Source organism: Nipponia nippon, unplaced genomic scaffold (assembly GCF_047370975.1).
Source record: "Nipponia nippon isolate SJK-2023a ecotype South Korea unplaced genomic scaffold, ASM4737097v1 scaffold_3, whole genome shotgun sequence".
Lineage (NCBI taxonomy): Eukaryota > Metazoa > Chordata > Aves > Pelecaniformes > Threskiornithidae > Nipponia > Nipponia nippon.
This window is the reverse complement of record NW_028262347.1, coordinates 79,505,490-79,531,074: the sequence shown is the minus strand read 5'-3', so window position 1 is coordinate 79,531,074 and position 25,585 is coordinate 79,505,490. Positions and strand designations below refer to the sequence as shown.

The window sequence follows — 25,585 nt, the reverse complement described above, 5'->3', positions numbered from 1 at the left end:
CTTATATGAACATTTGCTTTACAAAAGCAACAGACTCTTGATCTTATCAATGTTGCTTAATTTTAAAATCAAATCACAAATTTCATGATATGCAGTATTGTTCTTAAAGCCTTGGCTCCTGCAGTTATGCAATTACAAGACACTTAATTTTTAAAACTAAGTATATTTCTAACCCTCATGTTTTATGCTTAAAATGTGTATCTCAGCAGCTCAAAAACCACCCAGCAAAGTGAAAGAATTTCACTACAGCTTCACTACAGCATTTTAACATCTTAGAGCATTTCAACTATGCCATGATTTTCAAATCCAGGCTAGTATTTTTCTAAATTAATACCTGAAATTAGTAATGCCACACCATTAACCCAGGAATCTGCTGTGAAGGCCAAGGCCAGGCCAGCCAACGGCATCAGCTCCTGGCAGTGCTTCTAGCTGATGGTCAGCAAAAATACCCATATACCTTAGACGAGCTTGGACAGAGCAGTATGGCTCACGTGCAGCCACCAAGCCTGTCCTGGCTACAACCATCACACGGACCTGCATGTGACAGCCCCAGCAACATCCAGATATGCCCCCTGTGTCACTCATCAGCTTGCTGAGCGTTACCGCAACGCAGACAGATTAAGGAGGATCCCCAGGGTGGTCAGGGGGCTGGAGCATTAGCCCTGTGAGAAGAAGCTAAGGGAACTGAGCTTGCTCAGCCTGGAGAAGAGGCGGCTTTGGTGATAGCCCTTCCATACCTGAGAGGAGGTTATTGAGAAGTCAGAGCCAGGTCATTCACAGCGGAGTGCAGTGGGAGAACAAGAGACAAGTTGAAATATGAGAGGTTCAGGCTGGAAATAAGGAAGAACTTTTCTGCCATGAGGTTAGTCAAGCAATGGAAGAGGCTGCACAGAGAGGTTGTGCAGTCTCCATGCTTGGAGGCTTTCACGACTGGATAAAAGCCTGCGCAATCTGGTCTGACCTCACAGCTGACCCTGCTTTGACCAGACACCTCCTGAGGTCCCTTCCAACCTGAAGGATGATCCTATGATCACTCTGTGTTGCTGATCATTGCCGCCTAACTGGCATGGAGCTAGTCTCTTCTCACAAGACTGTTTGCTCTGTTCACTCCTTAGAGCCCTTACTCTGACACCCTTCAGGCCCTAAAAGAGTGCCTTATCTAACACAAGTGGGTTTTTTTCCTCTAAGAGCCAGGCACTTGACTCCCAAAGTGTTTTAGCAAATACTCGGAAATCCATGAGTTGATTCTGGACTGTAATTTTTACTCTCTAATGAGTAACCCTTCTACAGTATCAATACGCAAAACAGAGAAGGAATGAAATACCTGTAAATATTTTTCCTCATCATGAACAAAATCCAACCTAGTTCAGGATATTTTTCCCTTTTCAAAAAATACAACGCCATATCTGACCTTGACATACCCTTTCTCATGGGGGTCAAATCAGCTGCTAAAACTGCTGGTATAAATGTATTTCCATTATTTTTCTCCTGCATATGTTCTACATTTTCAGCTCCCAAAGCATACTGCTGAGATCAAGAACAGCCCTGTGCAGGCAGGCAGCTTCTACATATAACACAAAATCAAAGCACATGCACAGCAAGACCCATGAAATAGATCTCTACACATGTACCTGTTTTTATGACTACTATAACACAGAGCATAAAAACATAAATACAGCAATATACAAAGGAACAGGGAAGCAACAGTGTTGAGCTACCTAGAACTTCAACTATCTGACATTTGAAAATGCTCGTTTAGCTCTGACAGGAGGTCCTGGGCACATTTTGGTACACAGAGTTTATTATTCAAGTCTAAAAATAGTGCAGAGTGAGCTCATTCAAAAAAACTTAGTAGGAGTAGTAAGAAATACACAGTTATAACAGGCCACCCCAAAGTACTTCTAAACACAGTTAGCACAAACCTGCTATACTTTTATTAGAAGACCACCTTCCTAAAGCAACTGATTTTCATCAGTTCCTGGAATGCTTCTGCTGAATTTCTTTTTCTTGTCCAGCTGTGCCCAACTTCATTTTGCTAACTTATATAATTTTCCCTAAGAAAAGATCAAGTGGACAAATCAGGTTCCTACTTCTGGCACCAAGATATTACTGAGCTCCATAAGCTATTAAGGAGTTCCAAACTATGGCAAACAAGTCCCCCAAGGCTCACTTAGAAAAAAATATAAAAACACAGGTCTAAGCTTGCCAGAGTGTCTGCCTCTTACATTCATAGAAACCTGCCTCAGAAGAGGGGGAAAAAAAAAAAAAAAAAAAAAAATCTGTATTATGTATGAGGTACAGACCATCTGCGGTGGGCTCCGAGAGCCAACTTAAAAGAAAGGGGGGAGAAGCATTCCCAGCTGCATTCACAGTCAGCAAAGAGCCTGAGACTCAGAAGCTGTTTATGAGTATGAAGGAGACGGTGGATTAGCATGAAGAAGGATGTACAAGACCTGTCATTGCAAAGGATGGGAAAAAACGTGGTTACATACCTAGCGTGTGTAGGGGTTCTATGGAGAAGATCAACAACAAAGAAAACATGGTGAAGACAAAAAGATCAGCCCATAAAAAAAACATTTTCTAGAAGAGCCCTCTCCCTGTCACTGTGGTGGAAGGAGCAAACAGAAGGTAAGAAGGGATGGTAATGTTGGTATTAGTCTCGTTGTAATATGGACCACTGAATTCCACGTGACATGCGAAGTAAGAATGGCAATGGCAGTAAACTGATAGCAATGAAAAATTTGGGGAGGCTTTCTTTTTTACTCTTTCTTTTAAAGAATTAAACACATCTTTCCATATTAGTCTTATAAATTTCCTTAATTCTCTTGACACCTCTTTTCACTACTGCCACTACACATATCCATATTAGCTATTTACCATTATGTATGCCATATAGCTCAATGTTGTTTCATTTCTGAAAAGGAAAAAATAACCTCGTTTTTTTCATTTTAACAACTGAAACTTCAGTTACATTTAAGCCTCCCACCAAAAAAAAACCCCATGAGAACATTTTCTAACATCTAGCAGCTTGCTATGCATTTATATGTTTGCAGTTCAATAAACAGGAGATAGTTACATTAGCTATAAATGACCTATGACTAGGTAAATATGAGTAAACCTTTCAAAGTGACTGTTGCTGATTCTGTCAGGAAGCAAATCTATTTGCATCTCTATTCAAGCCAAAATCATCACAAGTATTTGCCCTGTTATGTAAAAATTTGCTGGCTTTTTAAACACTACAAATTAAACCCTGGTTTCACCGATATTCCCTGGCTGAAACTCCGCTCATCTCTCTGGGGCCAGGATTTCACCTGGAATTTGAGACTATATATGGGCTGATCCTGTCAATACTTACCCGTGACGGAAGGGGCACAGACATTTGAGCGCTGGTGAATCTTGCAGTCACACAGCTAAGTCACTTTTCCCAGCGGTCTGCTCCACCTAGCTGCTGGAGATTACAGCTCTCCACGCTGAATCAGCAAACACGGACCTAAGGCACGCTCCAGCAGCTTCGCAGAAAGTGATGCATTTTGAAGGGTTTGAGCTGAACCTGTGGGTTTTGCAACGAAGCAGCTAAGGTGTGGGCACACGTTCCCTTCTCCAAATTCTGCTGAGGAAGCACTAATCCCCAGTAAAAGGGTGGAGCCGGGAGTCTGGGGCAGTAGCGACTTAAACCACTTCAAGGAGGTTTGCCAGAGCTTGTCTACTCGAGCTTTACTCCTGTAAAGAATCCTATCGACTTCAAAGGGACTACATGCACCAGTGTCATTAGTGACATCCACGCTTGCAAGGAAGACTGAAGCCTAATTAAAACATGTATTTTTTAAAATGTGCACGATGACATCACTTTCACTTTGCTAAAGCACTACAAGTACTGGGAGAAACAGCGCAAGATTATTGTGCTTAAATTTCCTTACTTATTTAAAATAAGGTCAATTTTACATATGCCAATATCCATAGAAAACTCACTAACTGTACCCTGCAAATCTATGCTAATCTGCATACACTAGCATAAATTAAGGCAAGCCCTTGCTTAAAAAATGCCTTTTTATCCATGTATCTAGGAATATGCTTATGCCTAAGCAGGGAATTTTAAGTTGTTTCCCAGACTGTTCCTGTATCCAACTGCAACCTGTTTATTTTGACCTCAGTTCTTAGAAACTGTTGATGCCACGGTAGAAATATGCTGTGTGTTCCAACAGGCAACAAACAGTCCTAATGACAGAATACTCCATCTGTGCTGCCAGAGCGTACAGCCTCAGTCTATAGCTTGTATATGCTCTAGCTGAGCATGAATCCTCGAAACGCCGAGAGAGCAGGAACGTAACCTGCACCGCAGCTCATACTGTAAGGTATGCTCTGACACGACAAAACTACCCAAAACAGGCCTTTGTAGAGTCTGAATTTAGCCAGTTTACATCAATGTAATCCAAATGCACCAGCAGCACTTTTATTCTACCCTCCCCGTTCTGATTTTATTATGTACAGGCTTTTTAGGGGTTTTTTTAATGTTTCAAAACTACAAAGTAAAGAAAGCCGACTTAAAAATTGTCCAGTGCTATCAAAAGGTAAGAGTTAAAGCAGGCAGAACATATGGCACTATTTACGGCAGGCTAACGCACCGAATTCAAGGGAATTTTCCATCAACCTCGTACTGTGGAAAAGGTATATTAAAGAAAAATGCATGTGGGGATCCTTTAATTTTTCTTGCATCTTCTCTTCTTATATGATGCAGCTGTGGGGCAACACCCACTGGTATTGGTAGCATGAAACGGCGATCCTTTCCTTTTACCAAGGTCTGGTACCAATTACCATGGATTTAGAGGCACTATATAAAAGACAGTGCCGATTTGTTTCTAAATTTGTATCTTGATTAAACTGTCAGACTGTAGCACAAAAGCAGAGCTTACCTGACTTTAAAATGCTACTACAATAAATTATCCAAGAAGTGCAGTACAATTTGAAAATGCTTATAAATGGATCAATACTATGCTTTATGTTTGGATTTTAAATTTTGCTCATGCCAAATCAAATGGAATAGAAGCAGCATTTTATACTCAAACTGTAAACTCAGTACGTTCCAAATAAAAACTGTATGTGAGGAGAGACTGTGAAGCAGGATTTTAAAAATCAGCAAGTTGGCCAAGAGAATAACAACGGCATTATTATTTTCAAAATTATTTTTAACTGTATCTTGGTACACGAAAAAGTAAATATGAAAGGCCAAAACTCATATTCTCGGGAACACTGATGTAGACCTCCATGGGTCAGAACAGTGTTTTTCAGCATATATCCCTGCAAACAGAGCCGAATTTGGTCTCACTCTGTTAAAGCAAAGTCGTTTCCCCCAGAATAGCTTCGATGATACTGAATGAATTTTAACTATCTAGAATTTCATCATCTAGGATTAGCGCTGTAAACATACATAGCGATTGCAGTCTAACGAAAGAAAAAGTCAACATAAACATGGTAAAGCAACAGCAAGATCAGCCATGCAGAACTTCCAAAAAGTAGTTTAGGAATTAAACTACTGTTATTAAAGCTACTGTTATTAAATTACAGTTATTAAAGCTTTAACAGTATACCGAACCATTCTGCATAACGCAAATATTATAAAAAAAAGAAAAAAAATTTGTTTTCAATCATGATTACGAGCCATTGCTTTTCCTAAGGCTTCTGCTTTTTTTGCCAATATTCTTGTATGTCCTAACACATTTTTTTCCACTTACTTTTACATGGCATCCATGTAAGAATATAGCTATTCTAAATTAATTAATTAGCATGCACCCTTCCAGAGAGAGAATATATGATAAAAGTATTACATAGTGAAGTTCAGGCATATTTTTATACCCTCAAAAGAGGGTAATTGATCCTCCCCTCTCCCCAGTTTCAAATGTGGAACTTGGCTGCTATGGGTTCTTTCCCACACAAATCAAGCCTTAGCTCTTTTGAATTGAAACAATATGGGATGATTATTGTGGGAAATTTTTTACTGTTACTGTAATTTAAAACTTTCTGTACCCAATTTTGCATTTTCTATAAATCAAAAACCCATTTCACTTAGGGCTACAATTAAACAGAGGAAATCAAAGACTAACTTCTAAGCAAGTCTTGCTATTAATCATAGGATGAACTAGTAGTACAACTACTTTTACTGCAGTTTCTTTCTGCCTGAGAACTACGTTTTAATCCAAAGCTTGAGCCCTTTAGAAGAGACTGTGTCACAGATGAGACAAATTAAATAAAGGTATACTAAATGGTACAGCACTGCGTGCTATTTAAGCTGGAAGAAAAAAACCCCAAAGCATACCAACTTCTGTAGTAACTCCAAAAAATGACTAGCTACAATACAACCAATCACAGTTATTTATAGAAGCCTCTCTCACCTTTTGACACAACAGAAGCCTGCTAAAAAGTACAGCGCCAGCAATGTTTGCACTAATGCAATGCTACTACAGAGACAACCAGTCAGGGTCTGATGCTGCAGTTACAGAAGGTATCATGCTTTTTTCTTTCACCAGAAGAAGCTACAGAGTCATGTCGTTTACTTTATGTATCTGAACTGAAATATATCTTTTTCTCCTTTTAAAAGAACAATTTACAAGAGCAATTCATTCCAACATCACAATTTAAATTTAAAATATGACATACAAACGCGAAATTAAAATACTAGTGAAAAATATGTGAAATATGTAAATTTAAGGCTTCTGTTTTTTCAAATTGGAAGTCAAAATTATGCATTTTTATTTCTTAAAAGGAAAAAATGCATCTTGATTGCTAGACAAAATAAAATATGAACCCTTGAATCAACAGACCGACATGTTTCACCCAGCTGTCTTGATTTTTTTTCCCCCCTCTGTTTCTCACAAAAATATTTTTTTTTATGTCATTACTGTTTTTCAGTGCCCAGACATTTTCAGGGAGAGGTTTAATGCCTCATGGTGTTACCCTTTGCAAAACTCCTACAGAGGTACAAGTCAACACATTATTTGCAGCAGTACATCCACAGTAAGAATAAGCCATAATAGTAACTTATTCATAAAATATATACTCATATAAAAATTAGTTTACAGTTAAACACAGTCTGTAATGTGTATATTCCAGGCTAAAGAGGAATCTTTTACTGATTGTGAGGTAAAATTAAAGTTTACCTTGCAAATATTCCCCTTTTTTCTTTTTAAAAACAGAGACACAAAAAAAAAAAAGCCTCGAAGAGTTTGGGGAGTTATTGGAAGGGCTTCCTACAAAAACAAAACAAAAATCTTCCCAACACAGACTTACTATTCAAAAACTGTGTTTCAATAGAACACCAACAGAAAAGTTTTCACCTCTGAGAAGAATTAGATTCAAAAAGGTAAATGACTTACTGAGACTACAGATTAAAACATTGTTTTGCTATTGATTTTCTTCCCCATGAAGATTTCTGGTGTACCGGCAGATCTCATTATCTCTGACAATGAACTCCTGGAGCAATCAACACCTCTGTTTCTCAAGAAGTGCATTCAAAACATGTCACTTTGTCTGTGACACAATGAGTTACCAGGTCTTTGCCTCAGTGTGCAGAAACTTGCTCATCATTTTGAGCATACCATTTACTGAGTTGAAGGACAGGGGAACTTCTCATTTCGTCTTCCTCTCTCATCTGAGCATCACCTCACTACACAGGAGATGCACAAGCCAAAACAATTCTTGGAACCACAGCCTTGCCTACCAGTAATTTTGGAAAGACTGGATGTGAATTGACCTAAAGAGTAAAGAAAGAAAAAGTGGTGAAAACCCAAAAATCAAACACAGTAGTTTTGAAATCTTGTGCAAACAGCATCAAAAAAACCCCTGGAGCACTTACTCCATTTAGATAGTTGCAAACCCTGCCCAACTTAACAGTCCAAACTAGACCATTTGTCCCTTTTTCTCCTCAGGTTTATCACCGCAATTTCTCCCATTTGACCTCAAACGATACTGTAAACTGAAGAGGGAAATTGCCTGCCCTGGGGCTAGCTTACACTCCCTGGTGCTCAGGACGCCTATGCACACCTTGGACTGGAAGTGTTCTCACACCACAGGTAATGAGAATGTAAGAAGACAGGTTACCAGAAGCACTCCCGAGCCAGCTGGAGACACCTACATGCAAGCACTAGAACGTACCTGGGGCCCAGCAGCACTCACCCAAAGATTTTCAGCACCATTAATAACCAGGCTATAAAGCTCTCAAATTGGGCAGAGGATTCCTAGGAAACATTTCAGGAAACTCTGGCTCTAGGTCTCCTGCATTTTCACTTTTGGTTCAAAGCACTGTTTTTCACACAGCCCTTACCAGCTGCAGATGAGAGGGGAAGCGGTGGTAGGAGGGGGAGAGGACATGGAAGCAACACAGTCTGCGACTACCAGCGGGTGCAAAAGTAAGTCCCATGCAAGAGCATCTGCAGGATTTGATTGTCACAGGCACACTTATTAAAAATTGGGGGGGAAACAAACAGTTTTTACAGTATTCATTAAAACACAGTTGGCTTTCTGCAGTAACTGAAACAGTAAAGCTAGCTGGCTTGAAGCTGTCCACATGGTGGAACCAGCGTGGCTCTCTGCGCTCAGTCAAATCCTCGCCTGCTTCCCCACTCCGTGCATCACGTGTGTGTCGGGGGCACTCTCCAGTGTAGCTGTGCCCTTGACGAGGATGAAAATTGTAGACAGGGTGACTAAGAAAGCCTGCTCACTTAAGCTGACTGTAATTTGCTCCACAATGCCAATGCTGCAGGAACGAGGCACGCTTGCCTGTCTTCTAGAAACTAAACTCTCAGTACAAACAGAGGATAGTTTGCTGTAAAAAGAAATAAATCCTAAACTCAACTACACTCAGGCAAGCAGTAGGACAAAAAGAGCGAAATTATCAGAGAAAAAATGTCAGCAAATGAAAGATTTAAAATATGCCAGTGTCTTTATTTCAAAAATTTCCCTCCCAGTTTTCTATTCTGCAGGGAGCACATCAGATGTTACGATTTGTAAGTTTTAGTTTCCATGGTCATTGTTTAATATTCTGTAAAGGTTTGGGGGTTTGCCTTTTTTTTTTTTTTTTTTTTTTTAAGTCAATGATCTAATTAATTTCCCCATACAATCTTAATGCTATCATCACACTGGATTTTAATTACTTGTACAGCAGAATCCTAAACTGGAAGGGCAACAGACCAGGCAATTTCACAGCATCTTTCCATTGAGCCGTTCTGATCAGACTTAGACTGTGATTTGGGGTATACCCATGCAGATGCCATCTGTGCTGCAATCTCTCCTATTACTTATGAATGCATAAAACAGAGCAACTAATTCACAAGATGGTGGTGATGAAAGAAACTTCGTGGCAAGTAAGCAAGAGAGCACAAAACCTTCCACTTTGGAAGAGAATACTACTGAATTTTGGGAGGCAGAGGAATCGCCTCCTAAAGCTACGAGTGAAAGTCTCCATTCAAAGGAAGTCGAGGACTGGAATAGCAGCTGCAACGCAGATCTAGACTATGAGATGCCGCCTTGTGCAAAGCAGTATTTAACCCCTCAAATTCTGCAGGCACTGCATTTCAAAACTGTTCACAATTTCTCCCTTCTCGGCTCAGTGTTCTCCACGCGTATGTTGTACATGGTTTATTCAGACATCAACTGTTTCTCATGGAAGAAATCTCATGGGCAGTGTCAGAGTTCTCTCCAGCTTACAAGGGGAGGTGCTGAGGCAGAGCAGGAGGAGGAAACTTGAAGAGGCTCTTACTGTTACACCCAAGGCTGAGTGTAAAAGAATCTCCCAACTTCTTACTCATTTTTCCAGACGAGGGCACCACGACTCCCACATACGAATACTTCATCAAGGCCTAACTTCTGGACAATAGCATGTCTAAGATACATAACTTACAAATTAAAGGCTATTGCATTAAAGGATAGAAGAGTAACTAGACAAATTCTTGGGACTGCAGATTATATTGATTAGAAAGAGTTAACACCATTGATTTCAATGGCACAATAAAAATTATTCTTTGTACCCAGTATTTCTCCCAGTGGCTTCTACAGCAGTAGTTCACAGTACATAAAGGGCATAAAAAAGCTGTGTGCTATCTGAAGTGGTTTGAGTGGGACTTAAACTCTATGCAGGCCTTGAACTAGTCATCTGCAGAGAGGTGAAACTCACTCTGTGAAGAATGGCTTTACTTTTTTTAATTGCCATTAGAAGCAATACCCACTAGACAGAGATATGAAACACAGCCACTGATCACCTGGATAAACCTTTTCATAAGCGTTTTTCAAAAATACTCATACAGAGCTGCAACAAAGTCTGCAAGTGCACTGGCATGGAAATTTTTCAGCTTTATCTCTTGATGTTAATTGAATTGTGAGACTTTCTATTTGTTCTTCCACTACTTGCAACTTTAAAACTAATATACACAGTTAAGGCTAGGCTTGGTTCAGCTCTTCCTGCTGAACCTTCAATTAATCTGTACTTTAGGTTAGATTGTATCTCAGGAGGAACACATGGATGACAAGAGAAGTTACAAAATTCAGGGATTTGATACTGGCTCACTCACACCCCCTTTCCACCTGAATTTCAATCCACCACCAGGCGGGTGTGTACTCCTTCACATACTCAGCTCGGCAGGCACCGAAATTTAAAAGGCTTGCAGCAATTATTTTGACAATAATGGAATTTCAGTGCTTCTGTGTCCAACCCAGAACCTTATATGGGTGCAAAACTGTCATATCCAACCAACAGTGCAAAGAAATCTATTTTGGGAAGAGAATCATGCTCATACTTCAAGTTCATTCAACTTGCTAAAATTGATTGCAAGACGTGGACTGCAGTGTCACAAACTGAAGAAACATTCACCAGCAAGTACATATATATGCGCATACAGTACCTGCTGTAAGCATGGAAGTATCTTCATGAAGTTACAACTATTTTGTTGTCACTCCTGACTTCCACGCTGGCCCGCTCTTCACAACAGGCACAACCACCTTTCGGTTTGCTTTTCTCTCCCAAATCAGTCCTCTTTCCCTAGAAACTAGACCACCTTGTTCCCTGCTGGCTCTATCTGCAGCCAAGTGCTATTCCTTTCCTGCTTGCCTTAAGCAACACTGCAAGTTTTGACTCCTGAAAGCATTTTGGGGCAAAAAATACAAGCGCCTGGTGGATACCATTCTTATCCTGTTCGAGACAACCCCCTGAGAGCATTGTATGTCATAGGGAAAAAAGTAATTGCCACTCTAAATAAAGTACTAAATAGCATCTTAAATGTGTACACATTAATATTACATGTTCATTTTTGTTTACACCAAATAGGAGCGCATCCATACAAAAAAATACTCTGATCCCATATGTGAAACGTATATTGTAGAGCGGGTTATACTTTAAATGAAATAATTTTATAGAGACATTCAGAAGGCACCAAGGAGACAGTAGAAATAATTGTTTTAGTATAATTTAAAATGTAAATGTCATGTAATATGTAATTTAAATGTAAATCTGCACCTTAAACCTTCAATCCATCAATGTAAATCTCCATTTAAGAAACAAAATTTCCATGTGATCGTGTTAATTCCTCCTTCTGTAATAATTATAGAATGAGAAATGTATAACCTTCCATTAAAAAAACTGGTAACTAACTATCTTCGTAACAGACTGAGTTCGAAAACTATTTAAAAAAATGGTTGCTAATAAAAACAGATTTAAAGTAGTAAATGGTTTATTCACATAATAACTAAGCAACAAAACCCCCCCTGTATTTCACACTGCATTAAAAACAAAACCAAACCCCATGATGAACCCCTGCAGCAAAATTTGTATGTGCATGCCCCTTGGGCCTGTAACAGAGTTTCCAACCATTTTGGAATAATATGATCAATTCCTTCCCAAGCACCCTGCAATTCATAAATGCATCCTGGAGTAAGAAGAATACCAATGCTGTCTTCCTTTAAAACAAGAAAGCAAGACTCTGACACTCCTTGGTTTAAATTAGACAAAGTAAGAAGGTAAAAAGCTAACTGCCTATCGTCCATAAGGTCATGCAGAATGTAGCGTTCTTTAAATGCACTTTAAGAGTCACTCCAGTTCAGGCTTCCTGTATCAGGTTTTTAAATTAGTGTTATTTTGGTTTGAGAGTATAATCCAAAGCTCTCTGATATCTGTGGGAGACTTTCCACTGACTCAGAACTGGATATACTATTTTGTTTCCTATAGACAAATAAGAAAATACATCTAATCTGCCAAAGGTAACAAAAATACCATGAGAACTCTCCTTTCTTTTGAAAAAAAAAAAAAAAAAAAAAAAAAAAAATTGCAACCAGGGAGAAAAATAAATATCAAAAAAAGAGGAAAAAAAGAATGATTTATCAAAGAGTAAAATCTTCTGAAAATAATACTTGCTGTATATACAAATGTAGAAGTAAATATACCAGAGCTCTTTGTGTATTGGTAGCAAAACAAATACAGTGATCAAAATCTCTTGAATGCAATCAAATAGCTTTCCTACCCTTTTGCACGCTGAATTCCAATAAAAAAGCAAGACTAATTCTGAAAAGGGTGCCAATGCATTTAAAAGCCCATGTCAAAGCTTTGTGTTCACAAACTCAGTACTTCCTGAACTGAAACAAGTAACTGTCTGTCTAAAACACTGTAAATATTTGTAACTTCTTTATGGTTATTACATTTTGCAGATGAAAATGCAAATGAATTCTTCTACAGCTTTATCTTCTGGCCAGAACAAAGTCTTTTCTATCACCTATCCTACTGCGATTCTGTAAGACTAGTTACTGTGAGCAATGTATTAGAAAGAATAATATAACTCATGTCGAAAAATCAGTATTAAGTGTATCACCTTTACAGAAACCCCAAACTGACCTCTCCAATGAATTAACTTCAGTGTGAAGCATCTTGGCCTACCACGGTTGTAAAACACAAAAACGCTACCACGTATTTCTCTAAGCTACTCAGTGCCACTGCCTGCCTGCCCGCCCGCTCCCAGCATTAAAATAAACAGACATGACGGTGCTGCTTCTTGTTTTCTAGCTCCTGAGATCAACTGTTTCCAGTGTACTTTTCTATTTTTGAAAATACCTAAAACAAGAAAAAATAAAATAGAGAAAAACAAAGAAAACAAGACCAATTTCAAATAACGCTATTTTTTCTAATTGGGTACTCTAAAAATATTTGTGTCTGTAGTTATAAAAGCATGTGAACTCTTTTGTCATTAAAATTGAAGCTGCCTTCTCCTTCTGCAAATGTCTGCTTACGTTGACAAAAGAATTTCAGGAGCTGAATGAATGCCACAGTAAACATATGTGTATGCAGGTATCTGAATACATGGCCAACAAGCTAAGTGTACCTCAGATTCGAAGTGTTGCAAAATACCAGTCAGCAATTCAAACACAATCAATCAAAGGCTACAGAAAATGACGACTTAATATTTAATAAAGGTATATTGCTTATTATAATAACAAATTCATTTTTCCTTAGCTCCTCTTCCTTCCCCTTTGCAAAATCTTCAATTGGTAGGTATCCAAAGCAATTTACTTTTCTATTTGTGTTTTAACAAGTTTGAAAAGAGCGAATCATTTTGAAACTCCAGAGAGATTGGAGAGGAGCTAAATGTTTTCCTTGGCAGATAACAGGATATGACGGTTGAGGTTAATTTAAACTTACGTGTATGAAAATAAATAAGTAGTACACTGCCATCTTAAATCTACAGACTCCTTCCAAAAAGACTGCCCAATTTAAATAAAGAATGCATAAGGTAATGCATCAACTACATACCAAATACGGAACCAACATTCACTCTTTTTTTTATTCATAAAACTCTCATTTGCAGCATCAGTGAGATGAAGCTCTCTGGAAGCTGCCCCCCCTTTTCTTAAAACAAAACAACAAAACGTGATCAATGCTTAGACATGTATTTTGGAGTATCATGCCTGGACAATTTTTATGAGAGTTTTGAAAAGTTTTGTGGAAAACCCTGAAAACCACTACAGCAGTCAGATCATTAATGCAAACTATTATGTATATAGGATTAATCCAAATCCCATTTGAAGTCGATGGAAAAACCCCCGTCGCCTTCAGAGGCCTTTGGATCAGATCCTTTGTTTCCAGAGGTACGGCATAGCAAATTTCAAATGTATGCAAGAAGGAAGAGTGTACAACTGCTAAACAACTGGTAACACTGATCTTCTGTGAAAAAAGACTATTTTTGCAAAAGGCAACTCAAAAAGATGAGATCTTATATTTGACAGTATATATTTTTAAAAGACAGGCTGCAAAGGGCCTGATTCTGGGCATTTTATTCCTGCATATCCACCTATAAATCAAGGCACCTTAAACAGAATTATGTTCTATTTTGGAGATCATAAGTCAAATTTTAATGAAATCCTACTAGTACTGGGGTCACTAATAGATTTAAAATATTCTACCTGAGTACAGGAATAGCTCTGAACAAAGTTCTGCATCGTTCCTCGGAAAATCACAAACTGGTTTGCTCACTCGTGAGAAGTTACAGGCCAGATTTATTAGCGATTCCACAAATGTGCATACGTATTACGTTAGTGAATATCTGGGTAGAGGGGGATTGCTCCAAAGCCCATCAAACTCAACAGAATTCATCCTATCGTGGATCAGGCACAGAGTCAAATGCATAAACAAGTACAGATTTGCACAGCCAGTACAGTTTACGGTAGTATAAACTCAGGACTTGCAAAAGTACGTGTGCACTTGAAAACATCTACCCCGCCATTTTATATCTACTGGGATCACTCTGCTTATGAATGTCTATTGTGCTGGCTACAGGGATTTCAACTTTTTGTCTTCCGGCTGCAATCATAAGTCTAGCGAGCTGCATGCATACTGAATAAATGAATACCTATCTTTGCAAAAATCAAACACATTGTACAAGCATGCACGCTATCCGAACACGCATGTAGCTATGAAGAAACACGTTCTACAGTGTGTCTTATTTGAGAAACGGACACATGCAATCGTATTTCTAAATTTTTTTTTTCTTCTCAGGCAGGTACAGGCACCATAAATCGAAATTAAAACTGTATGGCTGTATTGCTTTGTTATATATATTAGACCTCCACGACAACCACCATTGCGGGGGGAGAAGGAGGGAGGGCTGATTACCTGCACCTGTTTCAAGCTGAGAGCAACTGATGCAGTTAGTAGGAAAAATGCCTAATTAGAGCGCATTTCCATTTTCTTGAGGGAAGGCGTCACGATCACAGGCCTGCCCATGCCCTGAGCACCCATGTGCACAGGAGACTTGGAACGCTGCCGTACGAGGTAGAAGGCCCTGCCGAGGTTTATCACGCCACAGGAATATGTGGCACACGGACGAAGGCCGATTACAGTGAAACATTCTGCCTGCAAGGAAGCTGCTGAAACACTGATTCGATGTGAAGCGCACATCCCCCCCCAAATTCCCCCCCCCCCCCCCCCAAGAAATCTGGATGAAAGAAGGCATTCCTTCCACTCCTCCTTTTATTTCTCCTTAGCTGCTACAAAATGTTTATGAATACTTGGCACATACTAGAAGGCAGTGCTGTACCAATACAGCCATACAAAATATAATCCAGCCTTAGCGTATTATGTTATCTTCTATATCCAGTGAAGACAAGAACTCCGGATTGCACCCACATCTGAAAGTGGTAACTCCGGCTCCATTCCCTTTCTTCTCTCCACCTCCTCCCTTTTCCCTCTCCTTTACCCACAATAAAATCTCCCTTAACCTGATCCAAACCTGGCAGCGTTCACCCAGGCAAAATTCCAATTAATTTCAAAAAGTTTAGCCTGAATAAGGACGCCACACGTCCCATTTATTATCTGTGAAAGTAACCATCACATCTTAACCCACCTATTTGTGTTAAATGCCGTGGACTATGCTCCTCTTGTTTCATTGCAAGCTGCTCTCTGTCTTGCACGTAACAGTGCTCTCTGTTGAGCACTCTGTATTACTCACAGGCCTGGAACATATGTACCTTTCCCTCGTGTTCCCCGCTTTCTCTGCGTTAGTAGCATTCAGTAAAAGCCATATTTTTAGTCAAGATAGGTGGGAGTTTAAGAAGAGACTGTTCATTTATCAGCAACACCTTAAATATCCTTTTGGAGGATAAAAATCCATTTGGAGGGTGGAGGTGGGGGAGAAAGACGGAGTTTGGAGCAAAACCAGTGCATCTGAGATTATTTTCACTGTGTTTCACCCAATTGTTATCTGAAAATATGCAAAGCTTCATCCTAGCCAGCTATAATTTTTTTTTTTAATTAAGCAAAGTATTGTCTATGCTTTTAACTTTTCATTCCATGCACCAAACATTTTGTACGAAAATCTTGGCAGTCCAACACAAAACACTTTCAAAATGTAAATGGCCTATCTCATGTGCATAATTCCTGAAGGCATTTATCTGAGGGGCTGAATATTCCTATCAGCAGTTATATTTCAAGTTACAGACTAAAAATAATTTTAAATTTAAAACCTGGAATTCACCAATCTAATGAACAGATTTTAATCCTTCTTCAATGAACGTACACGTGATCTTTATGCACTGCTATGTTCATTTTCAGCATGCTTACAGAAATCCTCACTGTGAAATAAACCAGTAATAAGGCAATTCTGCTTCTTTTACTTTCACAGAGATCATTTCTAGCAAGCCACCACAACATAATGAACTAATACACCAGAAGCAATTTTATATTCCTTTAAGTGCTAGTCCTCAGCAACAAAACAACCCCAACAAGTATTACAACCTAAGAAAAAGAAATCCTATTTAGATAAACAGCATCATTAGGAGCAATATCATTGAGTACTCTGAAATTTCCCAGTGAGGAGTGTTTAGCAGTTTGTGATTTTATAACAATGACCACAAGTTAAAATCCTTAACTAATATTTTATTTGCATTGTACTGTGCAGCTACTACAGGCCTCTAAAAAGTACTTTGAAGAAATTCATTTTAGCTATCACCAAGCCATACGTTCCTAAATTCCTTTCTTAATCTACACAGTTCACTAAAACATTCTCTACTTACTTTGAGCTTGACCGGCCAATAAATACTGCTTTACTACTTAAAGTTATGAGTTGTTTTTCAGTTTATGTTGCCATAAAACAGTTCAAATGCAATGCCAATACGGAGATGGTTTTGATACAATGCTGTCAATGGCCTGAATTAAAACTGGTTTTGTACACATCACTAGGTATTTTCTAATTATTTGGGGGGGGGCGGGGGGGGGTATGGAGAAAAAAAAAAAAACAACAACTTACTTGGATTTGTTTTGTTATTTACTTTAATTCCTGGATGTAAATAAAATTAGAGGGAAAAGATTAAAATATTTTACATAAGCATCCCATTTTTTCAGTGTAAAGGAAAGCATTTTGTTTTACAAATATATATAAAAGGACTAGTTTTCTCATAAAGTGTCTTAAAAATATATTTATTTCCAGATATTTTAATTTGCACATGCACTTGTCTATATGAAGAATACAAAGTAAGTATTATAATAGGTCTGGCAATTTCATAGTAGTAATAAATCTTAAGTGTATAACCGTCTGCCAGATCGTGCCTAACTCAGTACATCTATATCCACATGCTACTTTGATCTATAAATGGCATTACTCTAATATTTAAGTAATATACTTAAAATAAATCCCTTCATTAACACCCGAAGAGCAAGAGAAAGAGAGTGGGAGTGTGCATGAGCATGTGCCCGCGCGCACATGTAAAAGATAAAGAAGAAAATACACTTATGGCACTTACGGACTTTTAAAGGCCATCAAAAATAGTATTTTAAAAATATATGATAAAAATTATTATAATCTAATCCTGAACAACTCCAGGTATTATAAAATCTAAATACGAACTCTGAAAATAGTTACGTCCAAATTCACATTGCTAAGACAATCAGGAAGCGTAACTGTAATGAGATACAATTACTGAAGATCATCACACAGTCACCTTAAAAAATATTGAGAAATGCGAACACGCACCCTCGTGTATACACACACAAATGGCATAAAACCCTACGTACTTGTTAGCAGCTGCATTAGAACTGCTCTGCTCATGGATGTTTAATAATGTTTCAAACATGCTGAAATATTAAATAAATATAAAAACTTGCACCGCCCAACTTTGTTTGTTTCTTTTCTTGAGCTTCCTTTTTTTTTTTTTTTTTTAAAAAAAAGGGGGGGGTGGCATGCCATTCAAGAAAGAAGCTATATTGTAATCAATGAAGGCAAGACTGGCACAAGTCCTAGAACATTTGCATTCAGAAATAAAAGCTGTGATCGACCTTTGTCTGCTAAGAAAATGAAGCTTGCTGGTTTTAAACAGACTAGCGAAGGGAGGGGCAGACTTGATAGAGAGGGAGAAGAGAACCTAAAAAATAGCAACAATAGCAAATATTAGTATATCACATCCCTAATAGCCAGCAAGCGATCATCCTGAAAGAGCCTAAACCTCGCCGGGCTGATAACGTACTACTGGTTAATAATAAATTAATAGGCAGACGTGAGCCAATTTGCCGATACCCGCGTAGTTTCTGAAACTTAATTTTTCTACTTGGCAATTACTCGCCGCTCACGCCATCGTAGCGGTACACAAACACGAAATGCTGGTGCACGTCAAGGGGGAGCGGGGAAGCGGTGGGAAAGCAGCTTACCCTGCGCAGGGCGAGAAGCCAGCCTCGGGGAGCCGCCGATGTGGTGGTGGTGGTGGTGGTGGTGTTCACCTTGCAGCTCTGCAGTCTCCTGGAAAAGCAGGCAGAAGGCACTGAGCGAGCTCGGTGGCATTTCTCGCCCTTGCAAGTGCATGCAGGCCTGGGAGAGGAGGGGAAGGCGGTCCTTACCTAGCAACCGGCGCCGGCTTCTCCTCCGCCCGCTCCCCTGCCACAACTGCCCCCGGCTGCCAGCGCCCGGCTGCAACAATGGGCGGCTGCGAGGGGTGGCATGGAAGGGAGGGAAGGGAAGGGAAAAGAAGGGAAGGGAAGGCAAGGGAAGGGAGAAGTGAGGGGAGGGAGGGAGGGAGGGAGGGAGGGAGGGAGGGAAGGAGGGAGGGAAGGCAGGCAGGGAGGGAGGGAGAGAGAGACGGAGGGAGAGAGGAGGGGAGGGGAAAAAGAGAAGCGTGTTAAGCTTGTCTGGTAGTTAACAAGTCTTGAATGAAGAATGTTAGCAAACAGACAAACAGCATGTCTGATGCATGCTAATAGTCCTGGCTTCACCACTGACACTATGAATAATTCAGTAGAAAGGAGGGAAAAGAAGGAGGGAAAAAAAAAAAAGAAAAAAAAGAAAAAAGGCACCCTCCACCCTCCCTTCACGCTTTCAAACGTCTGCAGAGAAGACGAGAATAAAAACTGTACCGCAACTTTCTCCTTTTCACCCATCGCTAAGAAAATATTCGGCAAAAAGGCCAGTTAGGCACCATCGCTTTCGCCGGTGCTGCCTCTCGGAGATTTTCGATTCCTATTTTTGTTGGCTATTAATTTCCACCCCCCCTCCCTCTTTACCGCCTATTTTACTTCTTTTGTCTAGGAGCTGGCACCTGTCCCAGAGACGGCATTTTACTGCACATCCCCTCTTCCCTCCTCAGGGGAGAAAGAGGGGGGAGAGGTTTGCAAGGATGAAACAGCCTGTGCACCCCCTGCCCCACACCCAGCCCCCCCGCCTCCACCCCCCCCCCCAATATTTCCATTTCAGCCATGGTCAAATTAACAAGGGGTTTGGAGGGATACCATCCACCCTATTTCACATGGCGCAGATACCTAGAGCCATTAAAAATATATTTCTATTAAAGAGAAAGAGAAAGCCAGCGAGAGCGAGAGGCTTGTTCCATAAGCAGCGCTGTGCACTGATACTCGGGGCAGAAAAATCACAAATAAAAGCCTTCATTCCCACAGCATACAAACTAGCAAAGCCCGATTCATTGCTCAGTCAAAGAAATCAATTTCTTTAACGGAGGAAAAGGAGAGACAGAGAGAGAGAGAGAGAGAGAAAGAAAAGGATCAGCGGAGGGGAAAATACTTGGAGCTTTAACCTCAACATTGCGATATACAGTACAGCCGAGCACAGCGCAGGAGAGACAGAAAACGAGCCCCGTTCTCAAACGGTGGAAGAGGAGGGTTAAATAAAGCAGAGGAAAAAGAAGATCCTATTTGCAGCATTTTTAAAAGTTCTGCTCTGGCAAAGGCCGTCTGAAGGGGAGGCCCTTGCAGCAGGAATGCGAGCGGCAGCAGCAACCTTTTTTTTTTTTCTCAGAGTCCAGCCTCCCCCTTGTGAGCGACTGGAGCAATCTGGCTAAGGAAGAGGAGGAGGAGGAGGACGTGAGCTAGCGAAACGCAGAGGGCTAGAGCTGATGATGAAAGAGAGGCACGGCCCTGCGTGAGCAGGCTCGTTTTCCTCACAGGCAGCGCGAGGCAGCGCGGCGGGCATCCCGCCCGCACCCCGCAGCCGGGCGGGCAGCGACACCGCTCCGGCCCCCCGCCGCCGCCCCCGGGACCCGCTTCGCCCGCCGGCCCGGGGCTTGCGATGGGGACGGGGACGGCCCCGATGGGGCCGGGGGGGGGGGGGGGGGGTCGGGGGACCCAGGGAGAAAAAGAGCAACTGGGAGGAAGGGCGCTGCGCCGGAACGTGAACGCACCCACGCGATGGCAACGGGCTTCAGAGCGCAGGGCGGCTAATGAAGCTTTTAATTGGGGGGGGGGGGGGGGGGGGGGGGGAAAGGAAGGTCCTACGGAAATATCTTCCGGGAGTAAAACGGAGAGAAGAGGGCTCCTCTTTCTATTTCCATGTACCTAGACGCCGCTCTGCAGCAAAGCAGTCCGCAAGGACCACGAAACTGCAGCGCACACGCACACACACACAAAAAAACCCAAACCCGCAGAGCTGAAAAGGGGTATTTGAAAAAGTAAATACTGTATGTGACAAAAAAACTTCGTGATTTTGTTTTCTCATGCCCTTACTTCTAAACCAGCTGCACAGCCAAGCTGAGGCTGCTTGGCCCTTACAACTATCTTGGCACCGAGTCAAAAGCTGATAAGCATTTGGGCGAGACAGCTCAACTGCTGTGCTGGAAGAAAAACAGCTGCCATGATTGCTGTTTGATTGAGAGCGCTTACACACACTCACAAAAAAACATATCGGACTGCGAAGACGGGCCACAAATGCCTGAGGATTCAGCTTCAGAGGATCAACACACATTTCCCTTAAAAAAAAAAAAAGTTTTATATAGTTTCTCCTCCGTTCCCCCTCCCCTTTTTTAAAGAAAACGTACTGCGTCGACTTGCTTTTCTTCTTCCCATCCCCCCTCCATAACCTCAAGCAAACTCAAGGAATTGTGCCAAAAGTCCCGTTGCTAGTTACCAAGTGCATTTTTTTAAACGTCCCTTTGATACTTCTTTCCCTCGTGCTTGCCATGGAATATGCAAGTACGATAATCTTTCCATTACTTACAAGAAGTAATTAAAAAAAAGAAAAGGAACTCCTAGCTCGACGTTCCTTTCTCTTTTTCTCTCTGACGGGGCAAAAGGAGGGAAACGAGGGGGAGAAGGATATTTTTTTCTCTCTGCCGAGTCCAACATTTGGCTTTTTCCATTTGTGGCAGATCACTGTAACGCTATTGTAAAACAACTTCCTGCCCCTTTTGGCTCACGTTCCAGAAGCTGCTAGGCTAAGTTCATAGCACAAACTTTTTTCCCCCTTGCCGAAGAAGAGAGACAAAAAAAAATTTCCTGCAAATTATTTTCCCCCTTTTCTGGCTAATGGACTCACAAGGTGAATTTACCGCAGCTCTTTTAAGAATGTTACACGAGAGGCGTCGGTATCCCAGCTGGATAATTCCTAAGCTGAAAAGGTGGGGTCACTATAAATATATGTCTGTCTGTGTCTGCGTGCATTTTAATTTTGTAATTTTGAATTGTAAGTCATAATACCATCAGGTGGATAACGAGCTAAGCTGCTTCATCTGTCGTACTAATTTGTGTATCTATCATAGCACAGATCATTGGCTTAGTATATACAGCCTCCTACTTTCCAATTGCCTTTGTACTCTAAGGTGACCTGCATCTCTCTCCTCTTCCTCCCCTCCTCTAAATGCTCGGTCTAATGAAAATGCCTACCGAAAGCTTCTAAACCCTCCCTGCTAGAAACTGGAGAGGTTGAGTCTCTCTGCTATAAGCCAAAAAGGAAAAAATAAGGCCTCCACAACTTGCTCTCTCCCGATCTCCCTCTCCCTCTCTCTCCCTCTGTTTCTCTCATAGCAACAGCATTTCTTGGTACGCCTGCTTTGGCATACATCAGCATTTCTACCCGTCCAAGTGTCCTTTTGCGTCACATCTCGCCATTTCACTCAACCAATGAAATCTCCTTGTTGCAATAAAAATATATATACTTTTTCTGTTATTGGTATATTCAAAAATTTTTTTCTTTACGTGCCTTCCCAACAAAAAACGTTGTCAAGCGTTTGATTTGCCCTACATGGCGGGGGGGTGGGGGGGAAGGAGAGCGTACAGGATTCAACCTTGAAGAGTCTTCTCTGTGGAAAATATGTTACCGTAAGAAAAAAGGGATTACATGGTTACTTAAGGAAAGTCATAGCTGTCCCTCTCATTTAATATTTATTTTGCTTATGCTATCATTGCTTTCCTGATGTACTTTTAAAGCAGCTAGGCAGTTTCAACTAATTGGAAAAGTCAATACCATGCGTTTCTAAGACTTTGTAAAATATTACTCAGGAAAAAACACATTAATTGATATTTTATTCCTTTAAATATTGATCATGAGGTGACAGAAAAAAATGCAATGGAAAAAGAAAACCGGTAGATGTGAGTTTCTATCTCTTGCAACTCTCAGATCCCATCCAAAGAGGCTGCTCTCCAACCTTCTGCTTAAAAACGCACTATCCTGCAAAATGGAGCAGAGGTCTTTAGAGTCATAGATTTTTTTCCAACATGCATTTCCTTCTTACATAAACTCCCATGATTTTTAAAATCACAGTATTTCAAAGATCAGCTGAGGTAATGACAGTGGCAAAGACTTAATACTATTTACAATATATTTTAGCTTGTAATACAGCCATTCCAAGAGCTGTACGTACTCTGCCTAACTGGTAAGACCGGCAAAAGCAAGCACTACCAAGAACAGTATATACCGTATTTGATGGAAAATACTTTCTACCTATTCATCACCAAGTATATGAAAACCCATCTCATTGTTCTCAGGCCTGACTTTAATCCCATTTGCTCTATTAAAATGCCCAATATTAGCCCAGTTTAGAAAGCACAGGGTGGCACGTGTGGGTTTCTCGGAACTGGCTGGCTGTGCCACATCTTGAACGACTACTGCACTGGCATATTTAAGGAACCTCTGTTACACATTTTTATCCAGCCTCAAATCTCAAGAAAATGCTCAACCACTGGCATTCTGAGGAGAATAAACATTTCTTTTGTAAGCCAAATATATGTTTTATGGTTTACCCTTACCAACTTTTCTTTTTTTTTTTAATGGTGTGAAACCACAAAACGTTTTTAATATTTATTTTTAGGGAATTATAGTAAAAGCATACTAGAGATCATCAGGACATAGCTGACAAGATATTTAAACAGTAACTTTCCCACAAATTTTTATTTCGGTAAAATGACACCCAGTAATTCTGACCTCTTCTAATAACTTTGGTATCTATTGCATACAGACTGTGGATGCAGAGGATGCATATGCATAAATTCTGGGTGGTTAAAAAGTAAAAGCAAGCAAAATTTCTGGGTAACAGGCTTAGCAGCAGACAGCCATGATGTCCAGCTAAAACTCTTATCATTTTTGTTTTTTAAATAATGCCATGACATTCGTGATAGTACTTATTTTAACAGAACATGCACAGATGAGAATGTTAACCCTACACAGAAAAAAAGAGATTATATGCGATAGTGCACTCAACAACTTTTAATGCCAACGTAATATAAAAGACAGACCTAGTTTTTAGGGAAGGATCAGAGTCAAGTATTTGAACAGCTTAGTTGATAGTGTTTTACTTGCATTTAATAGCTCTTCTGAATGACTTTCCCCTTTTTTCTCAGACGCTATTTTTAGCTCCTTATTTATTTTTGTACTTCCTATATAAAAGTACAGATCCTATCCCTTCCTTTCTCACTTTTTGTATAAATGTATAAATGTGAAAACAGCTGAGTTTCATCTCTGATTTTGCCTGTCTCATAACTGGGATAATTCTGGTGCATTTAGAGGGTTAAATGTGCATCGCCTTTACAGAATTATGGCTCAGATTCATTCACTGAAAGTCATCCTTCTTCAAGGAGATATATAAATGCTTTATATCTGTCACCATAGTTGTAAAATAAGATTGAAAGTCGTCTAACTTTAAGGTACCGCGGTACTAAAAAAATAAGGATTCAGGAAAGAGGAAAACAATTAAGTCCAACGTGTAAGCTTCACTTAATAGAACTGGAATTCCAGAAAGGGAAGTGGAAGAATTATTTTAAGATTCATCATGCCTGAATAAGTTCGAATTATGTAAATAGTAATAAGCCAATATTTTCACACCGCAGTTTATACGATTACATAATTTTATAACCTCTCTCTTTCCCCTTATCGCAAGTTCTGTCTATTGGAAACTCATTACAGACACTCCTGCTATACACTAATTCATTTGCTTAGATTTTAACTGAGAGTGGTATCTCTTGTTCTTGCCTCTCAGTTTTATGTGATACAGCCATGAACACTAAGGTCAGGTCGGAACAGATTCGTGATTTTTTTCTTTCTAAATAACATAGCTCATTTTCAATATGGGGTGGTTTCTAATCTAACAACCTCCAGAAATGTTTAATACAAAATGATCAGGTACATGATTATTTAAAAAATAATCCAGTAAAACATTTTTCTTTTTTAGAATTAAGCTATCCAGAAAAGTGTAAATTCACATTTTTGGATTTTTTTTTTTAATTGTATCATTACAATAATTCCAGTACATGCTACAAAAATCACCAAGAATAGCTTTACTTAATATTTAGAGAGCTTTTCTTTTTAAAGACACTCTCCAGGGATTAAAAATAATAATAATGAAAAAATATATAAAAGCAAAAGAGCCTTGTCCGTCGATCCCAAAAGGCACTGAAGGTGCTCTGTGAGATTATAGCTGGTGTACACTTCATGGAAAGGACAGTAATTACACATTGTACAGGTTACTTGGGAAAGTTCTATTCTACTGTTGAATAACTTGCATTAATTGCAATTGATCAGCAGTCTATTAAATTATGGGGGAAAAAACATTTAAAGACCAAATAAAGACAATTTTGAAGTAAGTGATCCTGAACTGTAAAGGCAAGCTAAACAAGGATATATTTCCACATTCTTCCCTTCAACACATAATGAAGCATTTTGCAAAAACACTTCCTTCAGTACACTGTATTTTAACAGTAATGTTTTATAGCAAACTTGGCATTAAACTGGTATCAACACAAATGAAACTCTGGCAGTAGGACAAGTGTTTTGTTTTTTAATTTTTTTTTTTTTTAAAGAACGGAGGCATTAAACAGTGCATGGCATTAGCAGTTTTTTAAAGGGTGTTACCGACACAATTT

General features: G+C 39.9%; 1 protein-coding gene across 15 annotated transcripts in view; it reads right to left on the bottom strand.

The window, feature by feature from the left end:
• Positions 1-25,585, bottom strand: part of LOC148054717 (uncharacterized) — a 338,774-nt gene that overhangs the window by 83,581 nt on the left and 229,608 nt on the right. For 10 of the 15 annotated variants that reach the window (XR_015706635.1, XR_015706634.1, XR_015706636.1 and 7 more), the window contains 2 exons: positions 18,848-18,933; positions 18,662-18,749 (listed from right to left, as the gene is read on the bottom strand). The exons of 1 other annotated variant lie outside the window; for it this stretch is intronic. Coding sequence is in view for 1 of the 14 variants with exons in the window: in XM_087766621.1 (XP_087622747.1) it covers positions 7,650-7,744; positions 17,268-17,297; positions 18,662-18,771; positions 18,848-18,933; positions 19,361-19,384 (345 nt within the window). In the remaining 13 variants the exon portion in view is untranslated. Of the gene's footprint in view, positions 1-7,616; positions 7,745-17,267; positions 17,298-18,661; positions 18,772-18,847; positions 19,313-19,360; positions 19,409-25,585 lie in introns of those variants that run through there. 4 more of the 15 variants (XM_087766621.1, XR_015706630.1, XR_015706632.1 and 1 more) reach the window with 4 other exon arrangements.